Below are 25571 nucleotides of genomic sequence, written 5' to 3'. Positions count from 1 at the left end.
TGCTCGGTCCGCAAAGGGTGCCTTATCCATCCTTCTTTCCAACATTTCAGCGAAGCATTTATTTTTGGAAGAAAAGCTAAGTGTAGACTCCAAATGTCTAACTCATCATCAGGATCTAATATTTGACATTCCTCCAATCTAGTAAAGAGGTTGTAATAATAAGAAAGCACCCCATTGTATACATCAACCCACAATCGTTCAATCCTTTGATTGTGAATGCTTCTTCCTGTAATAGCAGAGCCTCTGTCTGGTCCACGAAGTGGATGAGTAAGCATATACTTGACAGTGCAAACATTTTCTCCCCCCTTGTCAGTTCTTATTCGTGATGGTAGGCCCCACTCTTCCACAGCTTTAATAAAAAGCTGCAGTACCGTTTGAGATCTGTTGTTTGTGTTGCATGCCAGAAAAACAGGGAGGCGTGAGTATCCATCTACACATCCATGAACAACAAAACGCCACTTGATCAGTTTGTGATTGCCATCCAAGTGCCACAGACCTAACGGCCGGGTAACATTGTACGCACGACGATGCACACACCTATATTTCCGAGCTATCACTCCTATTGGGTCTATGCGATTAAGAGAATCTCTTACACGGTACCTCTGTACATATATTTTCCTCGAACGTAAGTATCCAACTAGTATTTTAGACCCACAATTTGGATGCGTTTCTTTAATTTCTTCTACTACTCTATCAAGTTCTTCCTCTGTTAAAGAAGAAAATTTCTCCTTTTTACAGATGCCGAACCCTGTCATACGTCGCTCGATAGTTCTCTTTGAAACCCCAAACATGTTGCTGATGTCTTCAACCTTAAAATTACATTCCAACAGAAACTCAAGTTGGTCTTTGGGAATGTCATAACAGGGCCGACCAATACCGCCATTGTATGCAACTGAAGTGCTTGCCACTGAATGAACACTGTTGGTGTTTTGCAATAAGATATCGTGTGCTTCAAAGAGACAACGATAAACAGTCTCTGAAACTCTTTCAACTGAATCCAGTGTCACCACATTCTTTAGCAAGTCTTCCACCATCTCGATCACATACTCATTGTTCAAACCATTTGGTTGATTCTGAATCAAATTACTTGTAGTCATTAGCTTATTTTGTAATACTTCTCTGAAAGTCGGGGCATCACCACCAGGTGCATCCGGCATTTTATATTTTCGGTATCACGCAAGGCAACTGGTACCGATGGCACGTTTTGAACTTTTTAGAATGGAGAAAACGCTTGTTTCAACTCAACATGACGCAGATCAGAAGTAGTGTTAGTTGCTCGAAGCTCTTGTGATACTAGACTTATCAAATTGGTAGCAGCTTGGGAGAGCAAACGTGTAACATCCGCGATCCCTCTCCTGTCGGCCATATTGCAAGGAAAAGGACGTGAAAAGAACTCTGGGATATATTTATAATCCCGCAAGTTATGTTGGGATATAATTAAAAACATGCCCCATAAAAAAAAGGCTGAATAATTTTCAAAATGGGCTGAATAATATTGTGTCAAGCATGGTTAATTTGTAAAAGTAGGTGGTTAATGAAAAAAAGGCTGAATAATTTTTGAAATGGGCTAAATAATATTGTGACAAGTATGGTTAATTCATAAAAGTAAGTGGTTAATGAAAAAGAGGCTGAATAATTTTAAAAATATAATTTTGGCGGTAATGGCACCCCATAATCAGCCATCACACTATTATTAGGCTCCAAAAGATCTAAAATTCCAGAACACTCTGTGATCTCTTTATCTGAAATAGAACCAGTATATACTGAGGATACAAGTAAACAAACTTATTTTTTCTCACCTTCAGTCAGAAATGTTGTATTCGCTACCATTCTGGAAGCTACATTGACCCGACTATCATCGCCTAACAACATCAACTTAAAAAATAGACAAAACCGGCGTTGAAAGGGAGTTTAAAAAAAATGATATGACATACCAGTTGGCAAAGTGCGGATTAAACAAACGCAAAAACACAAGCAAATATGGAGCTTTCTGACACATCAAATACATCAGTAGGTCTGCAACTATTACAGTCGCTCTTTTTGAGAGTTCTCAGTGGATAAAGATCGTTTTGTTCCGAAACAAAGAAGCAAGTAGAGCAAATAATTCCGTCACTCCCCTTTCATCGTCTCACGATGCAGCCATTGTTTCCCGTAGCAACCGATTTGTTTGCCCTCCAACATGGCGGAAAAGATCATGTGACTTCTTAGTGCAAGGAGCCTATTGCACTAGCAAGATCAGGGCCAATCGTAGTGAATTACTGATTAAATTGGTTAGCAATGTCGAGTTCATTAGTGTAGACCTTACTATTTCTTATGATCCTAGAAGGATAATTTGATTCAACTTTGGTTTTCCTGTTAATGATTGCACCTATAAGCTTCCATGTTTCTTTCAGATTTTCTTTGTACAGCTGAAAATGTTTCTTATAATATTTATCTTTGGCTTTGGCATTTATTTTGTTAAGAAGATTGGAGTATTGTTTGAACTCTTTTATCTTCCTTGAGTTCTTGCTGTGATTTATACATCCTTTGTTTCCTTTTAATTGATTTTAAAAGCCCTTGTGTTAACCAAGGTTTGTTGAAGTGTTTCATTTTAGAATTGGTTACTTTTTTTAAAGGGCCATGCTTATTGACAATATATTTCACTTTGTTTATATATGCATTAGTTATCTCATGAAGATCAGTGGAGGTGGAATATAAACCTGGCCAGTTAATTTGGCAGAGGTCAGCTAAATATTGCTCTTTGCAAAAACTACTGTAATCTCTATAATATGTTATTTGCTTGTTTTTAGAGGTGGTTTTTATGGGGTTATGAATGCAATAACTCCCTATAAAAATTAAAAAGAGGAAGAAAACTTTTCTTAAAGGCACCCCTTTGCCAGCAAACACTTTGTTTCATATGCAAGATGGAACAATTTTGATGCCAACAAGTCTGATTTGAACATCAATCTTTTGCCCTTCATAATTATTATAACTATTACATAGTTTTAATGATGACTCTTAGCTTAAAGTATACTGCTACCTTATCATAACTCATCATGTACTGAGTGTACTTGTATACATTTACATTCTAATTGTGCCACACTTTGACTTCAGCATAATGCATGTTTGCTGCCCTGAGCAGCAAATGGAAACTTGAGTAATTTGTTGTTGGGTTTTGGCTCTCAGACCACAAAAATTTTGACGCTTTCATGATGATGTTTTGCAAAGGACAAATGACAAGTGTAAAAAGTTTTCTAACACAATTGCTGAGCTATTGTTCTGTCCAGTAGGTTTCTTTTTGCCACATCCTCATTGTCACTGCCATTGTGGTTTGTTTAGGTCCCTATTACATTTACACCAAATTCTAGATAACTTACTTTTTTCCTGATGCTGGCTCCACATGCCCCGCTGCCCTAAAAAAAGGGGAACTTGTTGTTGATCATGTTTACTTTTAGTCCTTCACAAATTAATGTATAAAGTAAAACCCGATAATAAGTATGTGTTTGCAATATTTAGACAGGCTGGCCTAGTTCAGCTCAAAGCTGGTTTAAATGGGGGCCTATATAAACAATACCATGGCCAGATCACAACACCAGGAGCTACGTTCCCTACTCTTTGCATTGAGTGTGAAGGTTTTCTAAAAATAGAAACTACTGATTGACAAATATGAAATGTTAACTTCTAACCGACTAAAACTGAGGAACATTGTCCCAAAGCTGGAATGATGGAAACAGTCTGCATGACAAAACACAGACCCAGTAACAACCAACCAGAATGCTTCGATTTACTTAAGGCCCATCATTTCATGTAGAAAGGCAAAATGTGCATCCTATAGACATACACACAGGATACCAAGCTCTCTTTGCTACTCACTGCAAGCTTTTCCTTAACTTAGGTTGAGGCCCTAGGTCAAGTCAGATCATCACAAGGAAAATAATGATAATCGTTAAACTTACTTTTCTCCCTTACTCCTACAAGATCTACAGCAGGATCATTTCAACTGGAAAAACAAAAATATTTTTGATCAGTTATCCTTCCATAATTTGAAGGAAATAATAGAGGCAATAGCTAATCTAAACTTTTGTTTGCAGTCTTAAAGCACAATTTTTGGAAAATTGAAAAGCAGCTTGTTAAGATACAAGCAAAGAAGTGAACCTTAACACTTTCCCTGCAGACTGTCCTTTTCATGTCCTGTCTCTTCGATTAAATCTCGTTTTAGCTTTGAAGTAGTCCCATTTAAAGCTCTACAGGGCTCTACTGTTGAAATATTCCGCAATAAATTACAGACGCGCCAGATTCAGAATTCAAGATTTCCGTAAGGATCTTCGTTTTCGTAGTGTGTCTCATGAACAGAACGAATTCATTAATGGGTCTTCGTTTTGGTAATGGGTCTTCGTTTTGGTAGGGGGTCTTCGTTTTGGTGGGGGGACTTCGCTTTAGTCACTACCGTGTTTTCAGACACCTAAACATGTATGTAAACTATAGTTGACCTACATTCAATTCACTAGGCTTCCTAAGAACAAATAAATCTGTTTCCACCGAGCATACCAAATTCTATACAGAAGAATAAAACAATTAACATAATACAAGAACGTTTATGTCTGCTCGTTCTGGCTTCGATTTGTTATTAAGTACTGGTGCCAATCATCTGGCAAAACTTCTGGCTACATAGAGTTATCATTTCCAATAGCAACAAATACAATAGGAAAATAATTTTTTCAATCAAATACACGTGGTTCTCACCATGGAAATCATAAAAGTAGCCCTTACGGACATCTTTGAGTTTTCAATCATCGAAGGAGACGATTCCTAGCCTTGTCGTGGTAGATTTCCCGTATGAATCAAATGATCCGTACATACATTTTCTTCCTGTTTTCCATTCTCTTTCTCTTCTTGTTCATTTTCGCCTCTTGATCTGACGTTACTTTAGTCATAAGGTTTCCCTGCCTCAGACGAAGAAAAAAACACACAGACCCGGCAGACCCGCCATTTTGAAAATTTGACTCAGCGGTCTTCAAAAATTCTTATGTGTGTCACGTAATTCATCACAAATTGTCGTAAGTCTTTTAAGCTTGACATCAGTGTCCAGATCTCCTATTTTCTAAGGTGCTAAGAAGGAGAATTTGTTAAACAATCAAGACCTTCTAAAGTTGTTGATCATTATATATTTTTCTTGTGACCCTAACATGCGATCCATGGGTGATAATGTGAGGAAAACTTAGATGTACATGTTCGTCTGCACAGTAAGTATACCAGTCACACATAGTCCAATAACCAGTTAACAATTAGGGAAAGGAAAAAAGACCTTTGTCAGGTGGAACGTCCCAGACTCATGGACTTACATGTTGAGTGCTGGAGTTCAATCCTTAAGGAAATCACGATGCCAAGGAGTATTTAACTGAAAGTACGAAATTCTAATATCATTTGTTCATAGCCAAATCATATTATGCCATAGTTTACTTAAAGTATAGTTTTCCATTCCTTTTTTTTTCTTCTGATCTGTTCATAATAATAACGACGACGATAATAATTTATGAGGAGGATTCCAATCATCTGAAGGTGATTTTCAGGAGGGTCCCCTAAAAATAAAAAAGGAGTTGAAGAACTATAAAAATTCCTCATATAGTTTGAATTGTGGTTCTATTTACCCACAAGTTGTTTTGCAAACAGGCAGTTGGCCAACTCCTCAAGTCTTCTGACTCTTTGGTCAATTAGAAGTTGATCAGGTTCAGTGGATAGAATCATTTATTACCTTTTGTAGTATATGTCAGCTTGATGACCTATGAGACCTTAAGAAAATTCTCTGAGATGTTGGTAAGAAGACCCAAGATGTTGGCAAACTGGTCATTGGGAAACCAAATTGTAGGTGAAACCTTCAGTTACCCATAGTTCTAGAAATTATTGAGGTCAGGGTGTCAAAGTGAAACTGCAGCCATTTGATAGCAATGAATATGCAAGCTCTCTTATCCAAATTAATATATTGTATCATAGGTATTAAGTGTGACAGTCATGAAAATTGTAAAGTAAGCCACAGATATGCATGTATTTGTACATACGGTATTAAATGTTTGTTAACTTGTAAAAGAAACTAAAAATAGGGTGAAGCAATTTCCAACTCTGTGTTTAATCATTTAACTCCCATGAGTGACCAAGACAGAATTTCTCCTTACATTATCAGTATAATATCAAGCAGATAGGTGATGAGAATAAAGAAAAATTGATAAAGGGATAATTAGTTCCTCCAATTCCAAATTCTCCATACTTAACATGTGCATCGTGAAACTTTTGGCCAAAATTGACTAAATTATCAGGCGCTTATTCCAGGAAATAAGCTACTTTCATTTTAATATTTTTCTTTTAAGATGTTTCATTGTTGCTTTGAGACAGGGTGTGGAATTTGGTCCAGTTTTAAGAATAGGGTTGGAATAATTATGTATTTCAATCTAAGATAGGGAAAAGTTGACTGTAAGGAGGGTCCCATCCCTGCTGAAGAGAAGGTACTGCTGAGAAGAGCTTCTACAGAGGACTTGAGGCAGGTATCTCGGATAACTTATTTCTACTTTTGGTATTGAAAAGGCATGCCCCCTTCCCCTCCCACTGCCTCTCTTTGGCCTGTTGCAAAAGTCAGTGTAAAGCTCTCTTCTCTGTCTGGTACGTCTAACCATAGGCTGGGGCTAAACTGACTACAACAAACACAAAGTATAAATCTGCTTACATGATTTATTCGATATTTATTTGATAACCTTAGGAACTCTGGCCCTATCTACAAATACTAGGCAGGTAAATCTCAACTGTTATAAAGTCTTGATCAAGTGTAAATATAGGAGTATCAGATATGATATGCAAATTAATTACTGAAGATGAGAGTGATCATCACAGTTCCTACACTACCAAAGCAGCATCTTCATTAATCAGTCCTGTGCCACACATTTTATCATGGTAATGGCAGGCAAGCCCTAATTATGTACAAAAGAACGCTAGTATTTACATGAGCTGGGTCTGGGATATTTATTGTAATATTTATTTGCTTCGGTGCAATCCGTTAGCCCATGTGAACGACTTGTTTCAATTCTGGGCCGTTTCTGTTCATACTATGCGGCAGTGGTTTTCATGTCGACACGAAAAGCAGTTCGGTATAGTGTAGACATAACCTAATATTTACAACGACTGCAGAAACCTCAAAAAACTTGTGCGACTTATTAATATGAAATAGAGTAACTCTCTAACCTACCATTGGAAGGTCTTTTCTCTTTGAAAAGCCGAATTTTTAAATTTACAATTTTGCTACGATTTCATCTGCAGTAAGTAAACGACTACTTGACCCGGATTACTCTGATAATCATTGATGCTTATAATCTCCACAAGAACTTACTAAACTCAACAGAAAACTATACCTTGTAACAGACACAAGCTGATTAAAACATACAGAAGCTTGGAGTAAATTAGGATCGAAACTAGCCAATCATAAAATGGGCAAGTTTCCTGAGAGGTCAGAGATTTGTTTGTTTTCTCAGCAGTAAGCTTTGTGTTTTTACTTCATTGCCATTGGTGCGACATCCTTTGCTGTCGATAAACATGTTTATTGGTTCATTTTTTTTTTTCATTTCGATCTGGTTCAAATAATCTCGCTGCTCTAGCTTCTTCACAAACATAGTTTTTCTCTCATTCATATGTTAAGTTGTTGGGTTTCAAATGATACTGTGCTGGTTACCTCACATTTTTAAATTGTAATTAGGTAATATAATTTCCTTTTAGTTTTATCGATTATTTGTGAAATTAGCCATGCTATATACCAAAGTAACAGTCAGACTGACTCTTGCTAAGTAAAATCTCTAGGTGTTGTTCACCTGCTTCTGTGATGTTATTGCGTTTGAGGTTTAACCTGTGGAGCTGACAGTTTTTGTTGCTGATGGCTTCAGCCAAGTGCTGTGCTCCTTTGTCTCTGATGTTATTGTCATTGAGGAGTAACGTGCGTAGCTGACAGTTTTCGTTGCTGATGGCTTCAGCCAAGTGCTGTGCTCCTTTGTCTGTGATGTTATTCTCCCAGAGGTATAACCAGCGTAGCTGACAGTTCTTGTCTCTGATGGCGTCAGCTAAATACTTTGCTTCTTCATCTGTCAATTGATTGTCTGTGAGGTTTAACCAGCTGAGTTGAGAATTCCTACATTTTAACAATTTACAAATCTCTAAACAGCCCGAAGGGCCAATGTTATTGCCACTCAAATCTAAATGTGAAATTTTTTTACCTTGATTCTCAATTACAGTATCTATTAAAGCAGCTGTCAGTTGACAAGAATTAAATTTTACAAAATCAAAGTTAGTTTGTTGAAGTTTTCTTTGAACTTTTGTTTTCATCTCACTGTTTTCACTACAACACTTCAATAATGTCACTGCAAAATGTTTTTTATCATAGGTCGGCCAGCAGGTGACTTTCCCAGTCCACTCTTCGTTGTAGTGCCCGCTTTCTTTCTCTTCAGTTTCCACAGGAAGAAAGTCTGTGATAATTTCGCTCGGTAGGTTTTCTTTATCGTTCATTAGTCCTGCTAGAAACTGGAAAACCAGTTGCCATTTGCCATCCTCTATGTTCATGGAAACAAAGCTCCTCAATTCTGTTTCACTCATATTCGCAAGGTGCCTGGCAGCGAAAAACTCTTGCATTGTTAAATCAATAAAACAGAATTGTTTTTCGCGGTTTGACTCGTCAGTTCGGCAGTCGGGTAGGCGGTGAAATAGGGCGCTGCCTTCCATTCCTTGTACTTCGTTTCCTCCAAACATTAGCCTTTCTTCTTTAATTCCTTCAAAAGCCATCTTTTCCAGGTTTTTAAATTTCTCTTCAACTTCTCGGGGCAAATCGTCCGATTCTAAGTCTTCGCTAGTGAAATTCTTGCCGCGGAAGTCTTCGTTATGCCTCAGATAAATAATTTTCACTGCTTTCTTGTAAATATCTGTTAGTTTCTTTGGTAGGCTAAGACTTTTAAACCCTTTAAAGCTCAGCATATGAAAGAGAGTTGAGCAAATGATGAAGCAACTCGCAGGAATGTAGCATAGAGAGAGGATGTTCATGTTACCGCCGATGTGTCGCCATACTGTTTTTCCCACATCCTTGTCTTCACCAAATTTGGTTACATAATCTTCGACTTGTGTGGATGAGAAGCCGAGGATCTCGTAGACTTTGTCAAAAGGAATCTTTTCGATGCATGGTAGAGCCGTAGGTCTTGTAGTCGTCAAAACGGCAGCTCCGTTGAGAAGTTTCCCAGACGCAAGCTTCTCATAGAGTGCATGAACGGGCATCTTTTCGTCCACGCGGTCGCTGAATTTAGGTTCGAAGTTTTCATCGCCGATCTTTGAGTTATGCTTAAATTCATCGATTCCATCGAAAATAAGGAGAACTCTTTCGGGGTTGTCACAGATGTAATTCCAGACTTCTTCATCCATGTGATCTGATAGGGAATGTTCTGACGAGGTGAGCAGCTCCCTGAGTGTAACTTTGTTAACCGCGTTGACAGCTCTAAATTTGATGAAGAAAGCAACATCAAAATGGATTTTAGCATCAGGTGTCTTATTGAATGCTTTGTTTAATGCCCAGTCTCTCAGAACTTTGGTACAGTAAAGTGTCTTTCCGATTCGGAGACGACCAACAATCAAAACTTTTTTGTTTTTGTGGTTAAGAATGTCTTCCGGCCCACTAGGTGCTGTGTTTTTCTCAGCTGATTTGGTGTAGACTTCCAATTTCTCCCGTCTGTCTCCAGTAAAGTCGTATCTAGCCCTGTTCGGAATAACGACAAGGTTTGTGTAAATCTGATCTAGAGCTAAATGTTTAACTGGCTGTCCTTCGCCGGGAGGACTTGAAAAAGGCGCTCGGAGTTGTGGAGGTCGACATGTGTCTTTTTTAATTTTTTCCTTTGTATTTTCGATGAATTCTTGGAGCAGTGATGTTGTTCGGGGTTGTTCAGGCTCCTTTGGAATGAGTGGGATGTTTGTTGCATGGTCTGTACTTTCCTCTACCAGAGGTAGTAGGTGAGTTCTTAGAAACTTGGAATTTTTCATGAAACCATGATTTTTGCACGTTCGTATTAAAATATACACGGCTTCCATCAGAACGACAAAGACAAAAATTCCGTTCACCACTAGAACAGCCTTCATCCAGGAGTTTTTTTTAGTTGCTCGTTGATTATGACAATCGTGTAAAATTGGTGTGGAGTTTTGCATGACGCCAGTAGAATTCCTTGGCTGATCTCCTGCACAGTTTGGATCACAACGAAAGCGAGAGGGAAAGTCCGTGGGATACAGAAATTGAGTTTGTAGGACCATGAAGAGAATGCCAAACACAATCCTCGTGAAAAGTTGAGCGGAGTAAGCTATAAACAACTTTTTTCCACCAGATAATGCGTTTTCTCGGCCGAACGAGTGTCCCTCGTCACCATTACAAGCGCTCAGTGTAGACAGTTTTTTGACTGTAGAGCTCACTATTAGGGAGTAAATACCACAAACACTTGCAATGAGGAAGAAGTTAAGTATTACAAAGCCATAGATAGGAAGACCGTGTTTGTTGTTTTGCTTCATGTACAGCTCGAAACACTGTCCACGGACGAGGTCGATGTCTTGAACAGTCTTCGCCCCGCCACAGCTGAAATCCGACCGAGATTCGTTATATTCCGTGTCTGCCAAAACACCAAGAAAGATTACACCGATCACGATCCAACCTAAAACTACGAAGTAGCTGACTCTGTTAAATGTTTTTGGCGCAAATAGTTCCTTGAGATTATCCATTGGTAGCGTTTGTATTTTCGCTGTTTTCGTTTAGATAAAATCGCACAAGGTTTCAAGTTGAAACAATAAAGTGAATAGTCCCTTTTACAGTTGTGGGCTTGGCAGCCTAGCCTTTGAACAGGATTGAGGCTAAGGGTGACCCTGTTGTGATAGAGATCTGTTTCTAGTTAGCATGAAAACAAAGTGATTTGCATTTGAAAAGCAGCAGCATCTCTATCATAACAAGGTCACCCTTAGCCTCACTCCTGTTCAAAGGCTTGGCCACCGAGCCCACAACTGTAAAAAGGACTATTCGTAGAACTCGGTTTTATATGCTAATGAGACGCAGGCAGTTATTGTAAATTCTGTGGAGCTGAAAGATTACGGAGGTGCATGCATGCGTGTAGTGCTTTTGAATACGCTTGCCTTTTAGCTGATGTTTGAGACTTATCAGTCACCAATACCCGACGACTGAAAATAATTAACTTTTGCAGGATAGGTTGACGAGGAAAATTCAGCAGTCATGAGATGTATTTGATGAAATGTTCAGATCTATTCTTAGCTGTTTGTTTTTCACATGCCATGTTCTTGTGTTTAACCCCTCAGGCTAATTTTTTTCCATTTTTCACACAATTTTTTGACAACACCCAAACGCTCTGTGGAAATATGCGCCTTTTGTAGTGACCAAGCGTGAGGTCAAGATGGTTAGATATTGGCCCAGTTCTTTTTATGCGTTGTTATGCAACGAGACGAAGTCGAAAAAGAACGAGTCCAATATCCAGCCATCTTCACCGAGCGAGTTAGTCTACTTAGGATTTATTTCATGGCAAAAAAATTGCGCTTGTATATACGAATCCAGAATGACTTGTTTATTTCGAGAGCCGGGAAAGAAAACCAACTGTAATTGGCCCATGTGAAAATATATGGACTTCATATATTCATTGTATCTGATTTATCATCACGGGTTTATTACGAATCAACTTAACGGCTTGCTCCCAGTTGGCTTGATAGCTCAATTGGTAGAGCGCTGCACTAGCATCGCAGAGGTCAGTGGTTGGAATCCCCTACAGGTCTGATTTTTTTCAGGTCTGATTTTCGCTATTGCATGAATAGCGTTCTCTACCGCAATTCAAAATATATGAACTTCATTTATTCATTGTAACCAAAACCAACTGTGTTTGTAGAATAGTGTACCCAAGAGGCTCGTTAAATGTTTTCTTTAGTTTGACTGTCTTCTGCAATCTCAAGGGCGTTAAATAACTTTGGATGATAATTTTCTGAAGTCTGCAAACAATTTTTTTTTGGTTCAAAACAAGACAGAGCTTGGAGCAGATTAACAAAGTTCGAAACCGTTGGACAATGTCGACGACGACTGAGGCGCAAAAGCGGCGCGCAGAATCAAAGCAGGCAGTACGCGACACATCTTGCCCGCTCGGGTAGCCAAATATAGGTAAGGAGATCATTTCAAGTGCGAATTGGTGTTAATGCAGCTCAACTTATTCAAACGAAATTGCATGAGAAAGCTTGTTGAAAGTTGTTAATGGTCCGCGTGAAAAAGCATCATAGAAAGTTAAGACAGGGGAGATTTTGACCGCGCGCGCGGTATTTGTGACTTGTACTCTTGTTACATCTATGCATTCTTGTTACAACTTTATACTCGTGTTCCAAAAAAACTGCACTCGTTTTCAGTCAATCAAACGCGCGTAAATTTTTTATGTGTCTCAAGATGCTTGTAAGAACATGAGTTTGAAAGAAGTGTGGAAAGCCAAGTCCCTAAAGATATGAGAAACTCCCATGATGCTATCACCTTTTGCCAAATGTTTTCACGATGTTTTCGACATGTTATATTATTTTCAAATGCAATCATACATGCATCTAAGCCAAAAAAACGTAATCAAGAACTATGTAATAGACCTCTTACCACTTTTCTCAGCCATACGCATCATAAGAATGACTGGTACACCCAAATCCTTCTTGATATAGCGTTCCGTTATGGAGCTGCTACTTTTGCCTTTGCTGGATCTAAAGTTTGGGAAAAAAATTCCCTCTAAATTAAAATCTCTCTCTTACAATAATTTCTATGAGCAGTACAAACAGTACCTTCTAAATACCCAATGAGTATTATTTAACTTTACTACCGTCATTGTTAGTAATCATTTCTATTTCAATTATTCTTCTATTAATGTTACCACATGAACTGGTAAGTAAGAATGTATGCAGTTATAATTTTACTTTGTCCGCTACTCATTACTTGTAATTTTATATAAATGTAAAGTATGCCAGTTAGTTACACGTGACGGTGACCAACTCGAAAGCTTAAGCTGCTTTGGTCACTACGCACAATTTATTTTTGATAATTTATGTAATTTATTGTTTCTTGTTTATTTTTACTTTTGTAATCTATAGTAATATTTTCTGTAATCTCTCTAGATAGTGGAAAATAAATCTGTTCTGTTCTGTCCTGTTCTGTTCCATTCACCATGAATGAGATCATTAGTGCCCAGTTTCCTAAAAAAATTGGAAACAACAAAAACAATCTTCGTTCCTTCTTCAATCTTTAAGACATCACCGCACAGTTAAGCGACTGTCTACCAAAATTTTGTTTACGAGCGAAGCAACTGACTCACTTCTGATTGGTCGCTCTTTTCCTCGGACGTCACTCTTGCCTCAAGTACCATCGCGACGAACTTTCTGGAGCTGTTTCATTTGAGAGAGCAATCAGTCCTGATTTCAGGATGGAAGTCCACAACATATTGTACGCTTGATCACTTGCCCCACTCTCTTCTTTAATTCACGTATTCCGAGAACACTAGCATTTTGGGTTCGGGGATATAGGTATGGAGAGCGGTGAGACAAATTGTTTAGATCAGTGGCTTGAAAATGAGATCAGAAATCAAGGTGAGAACTTGGTAAAAGCCATCGCAAAGTTAGAATGTTCTGCGTCCAAAGTATGCACAATTTTTATAACTAAATTACTTTACTTTTATTCAGTCAATAAAATTAAAGTTCTGACTGCATCGAGTACTATGAGTTTGTTTCGAGTGGATTGTAATTTATACTCCTCATCCCTACCCCTCACCCCATACTCTCACCCCTACACTCAGCCCCCACCCCTCGCCCCCGGAATAGACATCAGTGTGGTGGATAGAGAGAGTCGATCTTATCCCCGCCGGTGATGTTTAGAGGTGATATTTCTTGACGAAAACTCTGTCAAAGGTATAGAAAGTGATGAAAGTAGCAGTCTAGATCGGTGGCCTAAAAATGAGATCCAGAAATTCAGGTGAGAACTTAGTAAAAGTCATTGTCATCTAACACTTGTTTTTGAAAAGGAACGTTGTTCACCACCAGTAGTCCTTTTCACGTTTTGCATCGCGCACAGTTCTTGGGTTTTGATCAAACTAAACTTCAGAATACCCGGCCACTCATTTACATGTCATTAAATAAGAATAGCGTCTATTGTGTTATGCCTCATGCTTCAAAGCCTCCCGACACATGTAAATGATGTGGACGGGTATTCTGAAGTTGCTCCGACTTGAGAAATCTAAAGGGTTGGTCTCCCCTTTCCCACTTCTACACAAAAAGGATCCTATCAATAACTTACAAATCATTCCATGGGCTCAATAATGATCTACTTAATAAACTGGTTACAAAAAGTGCCCAAGTGTATGGCCTTAGAAATCCTTGAACATAAATGTAACAAGACCAAAAACTGAAACAGGACGATTGACCTTTAAACATAGGGCTGCCATTGCTTGGAATGCCCTCCCGGACAGCATAAAGGAGGCGTCCAGCCTTGAAGCTTTCAAAGAAAAACTAAAGAAAAACAAACCGATCTTGAGCAGTATATCATATTCAAAGGAATCTTCATCAATTACAAATAAGGACGATATTTATACATATTTTTGAATTAATTATTGTAATACCAGTAACTTCTATATATCTGTACATATTTCTATTTCTTAATTAAGTGTAAAGTGTTAAATTAGTTAGCAGGTCCACATCAGGACTTTAGTCTTGCCTACCTAGTAACCTGCTTTATCAAATAAACCATGTATGTATGTATGTATGTATCTATGTATGTATGTTGTGTTGAAAGTGATAAATTTACTCCATTTGAATTATTATTTTTGAATTATCCCCCCCCCCCCCCACACACACCGTTCCTTCTTCCTGTGCTGCTCCCAGTTCTTCTTCCCTTAACTTGTAGTTAGTAGCTTTTTAATTTTCAAAGAACGTCAGACTAATTTTCATGATGATGAAGCTACAAACAGGCCTGTCAATTTCATAAAACTCTTTGAGATTATTTCTACGGAGCCCTACTCCATGGACCATTAGTACTCCAAAAATTGTATATTGGTCAAATAAAATACTTTATAAACATAGTGAATTGTTTAGATGTGAATATCTTAATTTCTTTTGAACTTGCCAGCTCTCAGATTTTCACAGTTTGATACAGTCCATTATTTGACCGCCATATTAAATTTAACATTAAACTTCTGGCCACTTCAAACGAAAGGCTTTAATGTAATCCATGAATGTTTTCTTTAATAGGTTGAGTACCATCTATATTTATGATCTTCAAGAGGCCAAAAGTACACATATCTTTCATTTGGCAGGAGATTTTACGTCTTTCAAAATACCTGTTCATGTATGGTGTCTCTAAGAGGTGTAAATTGTTCAATCTATTACCTAAAGCCCTGATGGGTTTCCTGATTGTGTAAAGGGAAGAGGATACAAGCTTATGTTAATAGGTTACTAATAAGACTTTAAAAGAGTAATCCATGTATTTAACCAGAGTCTCTCTTCACTTATCTATTTGCAGTGCTGTAACAAAATTGAGATAATTTTAAACAAACAAAAAAAAACAGGGATGAGTCTGCAAATAACTGTAATTGGGGCTGTTGATTTGGAGAATGCAGGAAGCTTAAATATTTTACCTCATGCAGAACTCAAAACAGTGGGTTTTGTGTATCACACTCAGTTTTTTATCTTCCCGTCGAAGGACTCGTTACATAGTGGTAAAACCAAAATGGAGGAACTAGTAAGACTGAGAGCCCCCTGCCCCCAACAACTGGACTGTATCAAACTGTGACAATCAGAGAACTGGCATCTAAACATGTACATCTACATCTATGTACATCAAATGATTTACTATGTTTATAAAGTATTTTATTTAACCAATACATGATTTTTAGGGGAACTCCATAGGGTACTCCATGGAGTAGGACTGTACATTTTGTCATCTCTGGTGAGAAAGTCTTGTGACTTTCCTGAGAATGATGTATCACCTATGACTACCAAAGTGACAGCAGACCCCTGCTCCTCTTACTTCTTAACTAACCTTTCCCCCAATTGGGGTGAGTCTAGGATTATTTCAGTTTTCAAGACAAAGGCAACTTCCATTCCGAAAATAACAACAGCATGATTGACATGTTAATTAACCTGTACACTGATGAATGGCTGCAAGTTTGTCAATATCCTTCATTGGAGAAGTGAACATTCCAAAACTTTACAAAGCGTTACACACTGCAATAGTCAAAACTAATAAGTGTTCACAAGGATAGGAAGAAGTTATAATTGTCAGTGTTTGCATGCAATGGGGAAGAAAGGCAAAGAAAGTGATTCATGGTTGATTGTATTGATATAAGCTAGGCTGTTCTTGTTTTCTTGCATTGTTCAACTCATTTATGTTCATATATAATGAATCAAATGAGAAAAGAAAGCTATTTTCGGCCTTGTTTAAAATCAAAGCTTAAAAACAAGGACATCCATTGAGTATGGAATAGACTTGCATCTTAGCTTACTTACTAAAAGGTGATCCAATTTCCTCAATTGGATCTCTATGCTTGAAATAGATCACATATCTCAACCTACAACTATATGAATTCTATCCTTGTTGTAAGACAGTAGACTGGGTTAGAGAAAGTCTGTATTGTTAACCAATAGAAGCAAGAGGTCTTGGAAAGAAATCCACTGAGATATTTTCCCCTGATGTTCTGTCAACCTATACTCTATTAAAGGTTTTTTATATTTTAAATCTGAATCCATGATTTTATGAGACAGACAGTTGACCATTATTTTGTGATTTGTCAGGTGTAATATTCATTGAAAATGGAAGAAACTTTAATGAAAATGAGACTGAGTATATTTCATCAGCAACGTAAGAAAGATGATGAACTTCTCAGGCAATTTTCTCCTCCAGGTGTCTGCCAAGTGATAAAGGCACAATCAAAGCTTGATTGTCCAGACTCAAGTATTTGAATTGCTACTTTAGATCTCTTCCCTTTTCTTATCATGTTGTTTCTTAGCTTTTATAGCTTTTAGTAAAATCTCTCGGCATATGTTAACACTCGTATCCAAAATAATGTGACAGTAAGTTAGCAGGATCCAAGCTACTGGTATCTGGATTGGTGTTGAATTTCAATAATCTTGTTTAGAATGTTTTGATCATGTTTTTACCATTCTTGCATCATTAGAAGTTTTTTTGGCACATTTAGTTTGTTTAAAAAATTAGGGCCTTTAGATGGATTGATAAGTTTGGGAAGTCAATCTGAAATGTGTCATATTTTCGTAGATGTCATAATATTTTTTTTTTTTTATGGATCATGAATAAAGATTGGAAATGTCAATTAGCTATGCTCTGACACTTTGATGTTAATAGGATAATGTTTTTAGTTGAAGTTCAAATTATCAGTGAGATTAAATTTCAGCTCAAGGAAAAGTCAAATTAGTTCAAGTTAGTGAGGAGTTTGAGTTGAACAAGTTTGAGTTAGCATGGTTCTACTTTAATTCTGGTTCCAGTTTGTGGGAGGGGTGGTGGCCTCATGGTTAGTGCACTCAACTCAGATCAAGTGGTCTGGGTTTGAGCCCAGGGTGGGGACATTGTGTTGTTTTCTTAGGAAAGACACTTTACTCTCACAGTGCCTCGCCCTCTTCACCCAGGAGAATAAATGGATACCAGCTGGGGGTAACTCTGCAATGGCTAGCATTCCATCCAGGGAGGAGTAAAAATACTCCTAGTCACTTCACGCTACACAAATCAGATTTAAGCACTTGTCCAATGGGCCACTTGGCTCATAAACAGACTTTACTTTTATTACCTTTGACCAGTTTGCGGTGAATTATCTGACACCTGAAAATTAAGCCTTTCCTTGAAATACAAATATTTCTAGTGTTCTTGCTCTTCTAATTTGACAGTTAGTCTTTTATTTATTTCTTTCTCTAATGCAGTGTTTGATTACCCTTTGGGGCTCCTTACAAGTATCACCATGACAACAGTGGAAGGGACTACTGGCACATCAGAGATGGAGCAGTCAGCATCTGCTTCTGTGCACAAAGTAAAAGTTGTGGCCCCATGCAACACTGGTTCTGGAACATCATCATCCAAGCTCAGTGGGGGAACACCAAGATTGTCAGGTCTGATCACACAGTAAATAATTAGGAACTGCATGTGGATAACTTTTGATCATTTGAGTTTATCAGTCGAGATTGATCATGGTTGATGGCTTGCAAGAATGTTTATTACAGTTTTCTAAAAGGAGATTGCTTAAACCAGAGTAGACTAAGGTACCAGTAGCTCTTTTCAATGGCAGAGACTAGCTTTAGACTCATCCTTATTGCCTACAAACATTTTACAGATTTCCAGTTTGTTGTGGGCCTCCTAAATTGAAATGTTTTAATTTTCTAAGATCACCTGCATATTGCAATGACATGAAGATTAACTATTAATTAAGATAAAAAATCTTATTGGTTACACATAATTGAAAAAATAATTTATCGCCTGAAAACCACTCAACCATGCAAGGTCAAATTCTTTAGCTTAGTCTAAATAGTCCCAACTTTTGGAGCACCTCCCTTCTTTTTCTTTCTTGAAAATTTAATTCAAGATGAGATTAGTTTGTCATTGTCACAGAAGAAGGGAAATATTTTATGTTTTCATGAATTCGTAACATAGAAGACATCCCCCCACAGAAAACAGTAAGCTGTTTGCAAACATTTTTTCATGTACATTGCAATATATTTGAAGGATAATAAACACAAAAGCCTTAATTTTGTGTGAAAATATGCTCGTATATTTGTCCATGGATATTATCAAGCTCACAGTTCTCTCAAACTTTGCACTTGGAAAACTGTTTGCAGTTTTGAACAGACAATGCCTGCAGACCAATATTGGTGCATATTTTCACAGCAAAGAAAGAAAATTCTATATTTATTTTCTTGCTTTACCTTGTACCTCAGAACTCTGTCGCTGGAAGACAGCAATGACAACAGTGAGTCTACATCATGATAATGAAAGACCTTCAGCTGAGGCATGAAGCCAATATGATGTAGGGCAAAATAACTGATCAGGAAAATTCTGATTAGTCTGAGTCCCAGAGCATCTGCCACATTTACCACTCTTCTGGGAAAGAAGCCCTTATAACTCAGTGCTACTGTTCTGGCTTGGCAAAACATGTTCATGCAGCATGTCTTTTGACATGGTTTAAAAAAGAAGTGAAGATTACTTGTGAATTGTGCTGGCATAAAATTGATATCAAGAAAAAGGGGAAACCTTTTGCTGAGGTAATTTTTATTTCCCAGCCTTTTTCTATTGATAGACATTTTTACAGTTGGTCTCATTTTACCATCATCAACATTTTTCAATTCATCATCAAATTCCTCCTTGTTACCGTCATCATCATAGCTTTCATCATTATTTTCACCGCTTATTCCATACCCTTATCCCCCTTTCTATTCTACTCTCTCCTCCCCCTACCATTTGAGCTTTTGTCCCACTCTTTTCCCTTAAACCTGGTTGTAGATTAAGAGCTGATTGAAGGTGCTTGTGCCTTGTGAGTCCACAGCATTTTGACCACTGTGATGATGATGAATATTGTTGTCAATTAAAGTACAGACCATATTAACCTTCCTAGAAGTGATTATCATGTAACCTTTCTTTATCACATCCATACATTTTCCAGAAAAAAGATAGTGAGAATACCTATCAGTTTTTGTGTTGATCTAGCATCATATTCTTGTAAGTATGTTAAAAGGGAATGTATAGCAGCTAGAGGGGAGAATTAGCAATCAGATCTTGGAAGTTAAAGGATTCAAGCCTTAGAAAATAGAAACCATAGACGTTACAGATATGCACTTCTAGCGAAAAGTAATTTACAAATTTCAATTCCAATTGCATATTTGCAAGACTAACATAGTTTCTCTCCTTTATCCTTTGGCCAGGGCACAGACCAGAAGATAATAAAAGCCAACCCCCATAATCTGGTTCACTGTATTTGTTGTTGGACTTTTCCTTAATTTGTTCTCCATCTCTGTGAGTGCTGCTGAACTTTGCACTTCAGCAGCTTGTGCAATAATTTTCAAGGTGGTGAATGGATTTGGAATCATTCTTGATACTGCAATTCTTTACTGCTGGTGGACAAAATGTCTGTTTTATTGGCAGAAGTGGTTCACACTTAACCAGGAGTGGCTTATTGTAGTCGGCATTATGGGTAGTCTGCTCTGCAGTGATGCAACCAGGGTCAGAAAGAAGCAGTGGAAGAACTATACAAATTCCCCATATAGTTTGAATTGTGGTCCTATTCACCGACAAGTTGTTTTGCGAACAACCACTTTGCTAACTCCTCAAGTCTTCTGACTTTGGTCAATTAGAAGTTGATCAGGTTCAGTGGATAGAATCACTTAATAACCTTTTGTACTATATGAGCTCAATGACCTATGAGACCTTAACAAAATTCCCTGAGATGTTGGTGAGAAGACCCAACATGTTGGCAAACTGGTCATTTGGAAACCAAATTGTAGGTGAACCCTTCAGTTACTCATAGTTCCAGAAATTATTGAGGTCAGAGTGTCAAAGTGAAACTGCAGCTATTTGATAGCAATGAATATACAAGCTCTCTTATCCAAATTAATATATTGTATCATAGGTATTAAGTTTGAAAGTCATGAAAATTGTAAGTAAGCCACAGATGCACATGTATATGTACATGGGGTATTGAATGTTTGTTAACTTGTAAAAGAAACTTGATTAAAAATAGGGCGAAGCAATTTCCAACTCTGTGTTAATCCTTCAACTGCCATGATCGTGAGTGATCAAGACAGAATTTCTCCTTACATTATCAATATAATATCAAGCACATAAGTGATGAGAATAAAGAAAACTATTGAATAGGGGATTATTAGTTTCTCCAATTCCAAATTCTCTATACTTAACGTGTGCAATCATGAAACTTTTGGCCAAAATTTTGAATATTCAGGCACTTTTTCCAGGAATTGTTGCATAGATACAGGGTGTGGAATACTAGTCAGAAAAATCTCAATTGTTAGAAAGTCTTGAACAAGTGCAAATAAATTATTATATTTAATCTGCAGATTAATGAATGGCGATGAGAGTGATCAGCACAGTTTCAACACAACCAAAGCAGCATCTTCAAGAGTCTTATTATTTTGTTATACCTTACATTTTATCATGGTAACAGTAGCAGGCAAGCCCTAATTATGTACAAAAACACTCTAGTATTTACAACAACTGAATGCAGGATATCTAATATGATATCCATATTTTTTCTATTATATAAATACCATGGCATGTCAATTGCTATCACTTTCCTCATGTTATGGGGAAATCCCACTAAACAGGTTTTATGGACAGTCTCAGAAAATCCTCAATAGATGTTCTTACAACTCCAGGATTTTCCTTATTGAGATAATTCATCACTGCCGAGTGAATTTCAACTAATTAAATTTAGCTGTATCAGAATTATTACACTGTTAAGATTGCTCTTCACTTCATGCTTCTATGTGACACTATTTATAGAATGAGCTCTAAAAACCAACACTCAGTTACGATTTTCGAAAATCGAACTCCCATTTCCTCAAATCAACCCCCATTTTCACAAAAACGATGTCCCTTTAAAACTTCCCTAGTAAGCAGCACTTCATAGCATAAAACTATGACCACAGTGGTGTGAAATGAGGAGTGCAATCTGGCTTAACTCTCTACACCATGACATCAGTGTACATATTCTCCATACTGTTCTTGATACATTTCCTAAGGTATTGACCAAGAGAATTTCTTTAACAATCAAGAGCTTTAGTTGGTGATCATTTCCTTTACTCTCTCAATCTTAATATGTATGACTCAGGGGGTGATATTGTGAGGAGAAATTAGATACTAGTCACTCTAGGAGGTTAACTAATCTGTATAACCAGCTTGTTTCAAAACAGTTTACATGTTCTTAACACAAGACTTTGTCAGTAATAGCTTTATTTCTCAAATCAGGTGAAAAACCAGTTATAGTCCAGCTCAAATAATTACAATCAGGCACAAAAAAAGGCCATTGTCCAAATCAACAAAGGAAAAAAAAAAGTGAAGTCAGTCCATCTGAAATAATAAAAGACAGAAGTACACTGTAAATATAAAATCAGTACTCCATCAGTTTAGAATGGGAAGATTACAAACAGAAAGTACAGCATAAGAATAACCACACTGAATCATTTAAACTTTGCTTTCATTCCATATTTTATCCTTCACATTCCTGCAGTCACCTGTCCATAAAAATAATTGTAAAAAGAGAATACTTTCTTTTTATCAATAATCCTTTATTCCTATCCTATCAATAACCCCTTTTCCCTTCCTACGATTAAAAAACAGAGACACCATTCCACAAACCCTAAGCAAACCCTTACCTATTACTAACCTTTACCCCACCCAAACCCTAACCCTAACCCAACCCTAATCTAGCACTAACCCTATCCCCAAACCTAATCTAACACTAACCCTAATATAACTCTTAACTATAACCAAAACTCTAATATAACATTAGCAATTTTACCCTAAACCCTAAATGCTTTGCCCCCTCTTTCTAATAGTTACTCTTGTATAATATTTTAACTTCATTTTATTTTATTTTAATTTGATTTTATTTTTTATTTTAATAATATATAACATATTTTTTACAATTTTAAATTGAGTTTAGGAGCGTGCTGTTGTTACAGAAGTCGCTCCCTCAATTTTAACACCTAACTTTGATGTTTATTTTACACACTCATCCCCACCCTTGCATACGCTTTGTTCCTTTTTTATCCATTGGTCAAGACATTGCTCATCAGTGGAGTGGGAACCCATTTTCATGGAATCCATACATCAACACCAAGGGAAGCCACAAAGGTTGCTAGTGAAACTACTGATTAATATATTTAATACTATACAAACACGCTGAATCATTTAAACTTTGCTTTCATTCCATATTTTAGGCTTGACTTTTTAAGCTACCAACTTTTAAATGCATCAGATTTTTTTGTCAATTACAAAAAATGTTCTGATGCTTTCATTTGTGTTGTTTTTGTCTTCATGCAGGCCGTATTATATTTGATTGGCACTAAGCTCTGTAAAACCAGAACAAGTTAAAATACAAGAAAATGAAATAATAATGGAATAATAAATCCCTCACTAAACTCCTGTGAGTAACCAGGACAGAATTTTTTCGCACAACATCAAGCAGACAAGTGATGAGAATAAAGAAAATTATAATTCAATGAATACTTTTGCTTGCCCAAAGATATACCCCAAGTGATATTCCCCACTTTTCAAACCATATGTCCAACACTGAAAAACCTGTGTTTAAAATTTAATTCAAGATGAGAAACGTTGTGCGATTGTTACATGGTTTTTTTGTAACTTCACAAAATCTTATTAGAGGACACTGAAAAGTGAACATCCCATGCCGTAAACAGTAAGCTGTTTGTAAACATTTTCGCCAAGCATTGAAAAATATCTGAAGGATACTAAACACAAGAACCTCAATTTGCTGCGAAAATATGCTCATACATTTGTCCTTGGACATTATCTGTTCCTTGAAGCTCACAGATTTCCCTGACCTTCATTCTCACAAAACCTTCTCACATATCAGAACAGATAATGTCCATGGATACTTTTGTGCCAAATGGAGGCTTTTGTTTATATATCAGTTAGGGATTATTTGCTGATCCAATACCAAAATTCTCCAAATTCACATTATAAGAATTGTATATGTGCACGATCCTTCGCAGTAAAGCACTATTGAAGCAATAGTGAAAATCAGACCTGAAAAAAATTCAGGCCTGTACGGGATTCGAACCACTGACCTCTGCGATACTAGTGCAGCGCTCTACCAATTGAGCTAACGAGCCAACTGGGAGCAGGCCATCTAATTAATTCGACATAAACCCGTAAGATGATAAATCAAACAACAAACATATGAAATACATATATATGAACTGCGGTTATGAAACGTATATGTGCACGATCCTTCGCAGTAAAGCACTATTTAAGCAATTCTCCAAATTCACATTATAAGAATTGTAGAGCAGACAGTAAGGAGAATTACTAATAAGATCGTGGGTTAAACAATCAAATGAGATGTATGAACTATTATACCAATAGCTCAATGACCTTTACTTACATATTTTACTCCTTACCTTAATGGCACCCAGAGCCCAAAGAGAATGGTTTTCCATGAGCTTGCATGCACAGAGCCGCAAGGTCATGTCAGTGATAATAAGACTTATCAGGTAGAAGTTATTTTCTTGATCCAACACCAAATTCTTCTAACTAATTTACAAGGAAATGTGAAGCAACTAGAGAAGAGAATTTACAATCAGTTAGGCAAGTTAAGGTTCACGGTTCATTTATTTCACACTATTTACATAAAATTAACATAGATATAAAAAAGCTTAATTGCAACAAATGATTACAGAATAAGATAAAGTACAGATTATAAAAATGTGTGAAGGCTTTCTAGTTGGCCACCACCTACTTTTAGATAAACAAAGAAATGGCACTGACTTTTATTGGTATATAGTGAAAAAGGTGGAAAGTCTTTGTAGAGCCTAGGATGGATGTGCAAGAGAGAATTATGTGTATATAATGTAAGGTATGTTAGAGATATACTGAACCAAGTAAGAAATCTCTTCAGGACAAGCTTAATAAGAAAAAAACAGACACATACAGACAGACAGACAAACAAACAACAGCGACAATGAACAAAAGCTCAAACAGAGACAAAGGGGAGGAAAAGAGCAACACATCACCAGCAACAACAGCAGCAGCAGTGGCAACAAAGACTGAAATATAAGTGGACAATTATTATTATTATTATTATTATTATTATTATTATTATTATTAACTCTGTTATTATCATAGTTATTTACATATGGGTAGTTACATACTATATATTTGATCATTAGACAGATCATATATTACTTGATTGACAAAAGATTGAGTGGGCCATATAAAGTTTCTTAAACCTTTTAAATATTTTTTTCAATGCCAAGGAGACAGTTTTCCATATAACAGAAGCAGAGTACTTAAAAGTAAATTTGCCTATGTTAGTTCTGACTTGTGGTCGGTGGAAATGAAGCTTTGGTGCTATAGGAGTGGACAGCTGTTATAGGACAGTATTAAAAAATTATGGAAAATTGCTGGAACAGTTGTTGGATTGTTATATAATTAAGATAAGAGTAAGTAAGTGCATAATACAGTTGTCTTAGCATCTTTAAATTTAAGTAATTTCACAGTTGGTAGAAGATTCCAAGGTTTTCACTCAGTTTGCTTTGTACATGTGCTATTTGAGTTTTCCAATTCAAATGCTCATCTAAATAAATGCCTAAATATTTGATACTAGCTTTGCGATCACTGTTTGAAATATTAATATTTTGTATAGTTGGCTTCTGTGGAGATGTTATTACCATAAAATTTCTTTTCTTCATGTTAATAGACAGTTTATTGAGGTTAGAGTATTTAATTACTCTCTGAAGTTCTAAGTTCATAGCTGCCTCAAGATTTTTTGATTTTTTTTTTTACAAGT

At 36.9% G+C, this 25571-nt stretch overlaps 2 protein-coding genes and 2 long non-coding RNA genes across 15 annotated transcripts in view; 1 reads left to right on the top strand and 3 right to left on the bottom strand.

Moving 5' to 3' along the window:
• The window catches only part of LOC148724644 (uncharacterized), a 60690-nt gene extending 55098 nt beyond the window's left edge, over nucleotides 1-5592 (bottom strand). The window contains exons 1-3 of one of the 5 annotated variants that reach the window (XR_015990980.1): nucleotides 4840-5592; nucleotides 3936-3979; nucleotides 3357-3392 (exon numbers count right to left, since the gene is read on the bottom strand). This is a non-coding gene — a long non-coding RNA (uncharacterized LOC148724644). The other 4 variants (XR_015990978.1, XR_015990976.1, XR_015990979.1 and 1 more) reach the window with 4 other exon arrangements.
• A 1103-nt stretch (nucleotides 5593-6695) lies between these two features.
• LOC111343137 (nacht, lrr and pyd domains-containing protein 1b-like) lies at nucleotides 6696-10839 on the bottom strand. The gene has a single exon (XM_022950288.2). The coding sequence runs from the start codon at nucleotides 10747-10749 to the stop codon at nucleotides 7765-7767; it is 2985 nt and encodes a 994-aa protein (XP_022806023.2). The 5' UTR covers nucleotides 10750-10839; the 3' UTR covers nucleotides 6696-7764.
• Nucleotides 10840-10946: 107 nt separating this feature from the next.
• Nucleotides 10947-20772, top strand: LOC111343139 (uncharacterized). Its single transcript, XM_088731174.1, has 4 exons — nucleotides 10947-14008; nucleotides 17959-18144; nucleotides 18967-19290; nucleotides 19948-20772. Exons 1-3 carry the CDS (start codon nucleotides 13990-13992, stop codon nucleotides 19041-19043), a joined length of 282 nt encoding a protein of 93 aa, XP_088587300.1. The 5' UTR covers nucleotides 10947-13989; the 3' UTR covers nucleotides 19044-19290; nucleotides 19948-20772.
• A 1165-nt stretch (nucleotides 20773-21937) lies between these two features.
• LOC148724642 (uncharacterized) overlaps nucleotides 21938-25571 on the bottom strand; it is a 34533-nt gene continuing 30899 nt past the window's right edge. For all 8 annotated transcript variants that reach the window (XR_015990988.1, XR_015990987.1, XR_015990983.1 and 5 more), the window contains 2 exons: nucleotides 24184-24342; nucleotides 21938-22108 (listed from right to left, as the gene is read on the bottom strand). This is a non-coding gene — a long non-coding RNA (uncharacterized LOC148724642). The remainder of the gene's footprint in view (nucleotides 22109-24183; nucleotides 24343-25571) is intronic.

Source organism: Stylophora pistillata, chromosome 8 (genome assembly GCF_964205215.1).
Source record: "Stylophora pistillata chromosome 8, jaStyPist1.2, whole genome shotgun sequence".
Classification (NCBI taxonomy): domain Eukaryota; kingdom Metazoa; phylum Cnidaria; class Anthozoa; order Scleractinia; family Pocilloporidae; genus Stylophora; species Stylophora pistillata.
The sequence above is the reverse complement of the archived record's forward strand: the minus strand, read 5'-3'. Positions and strand labels throughout refer to the sequence as shown.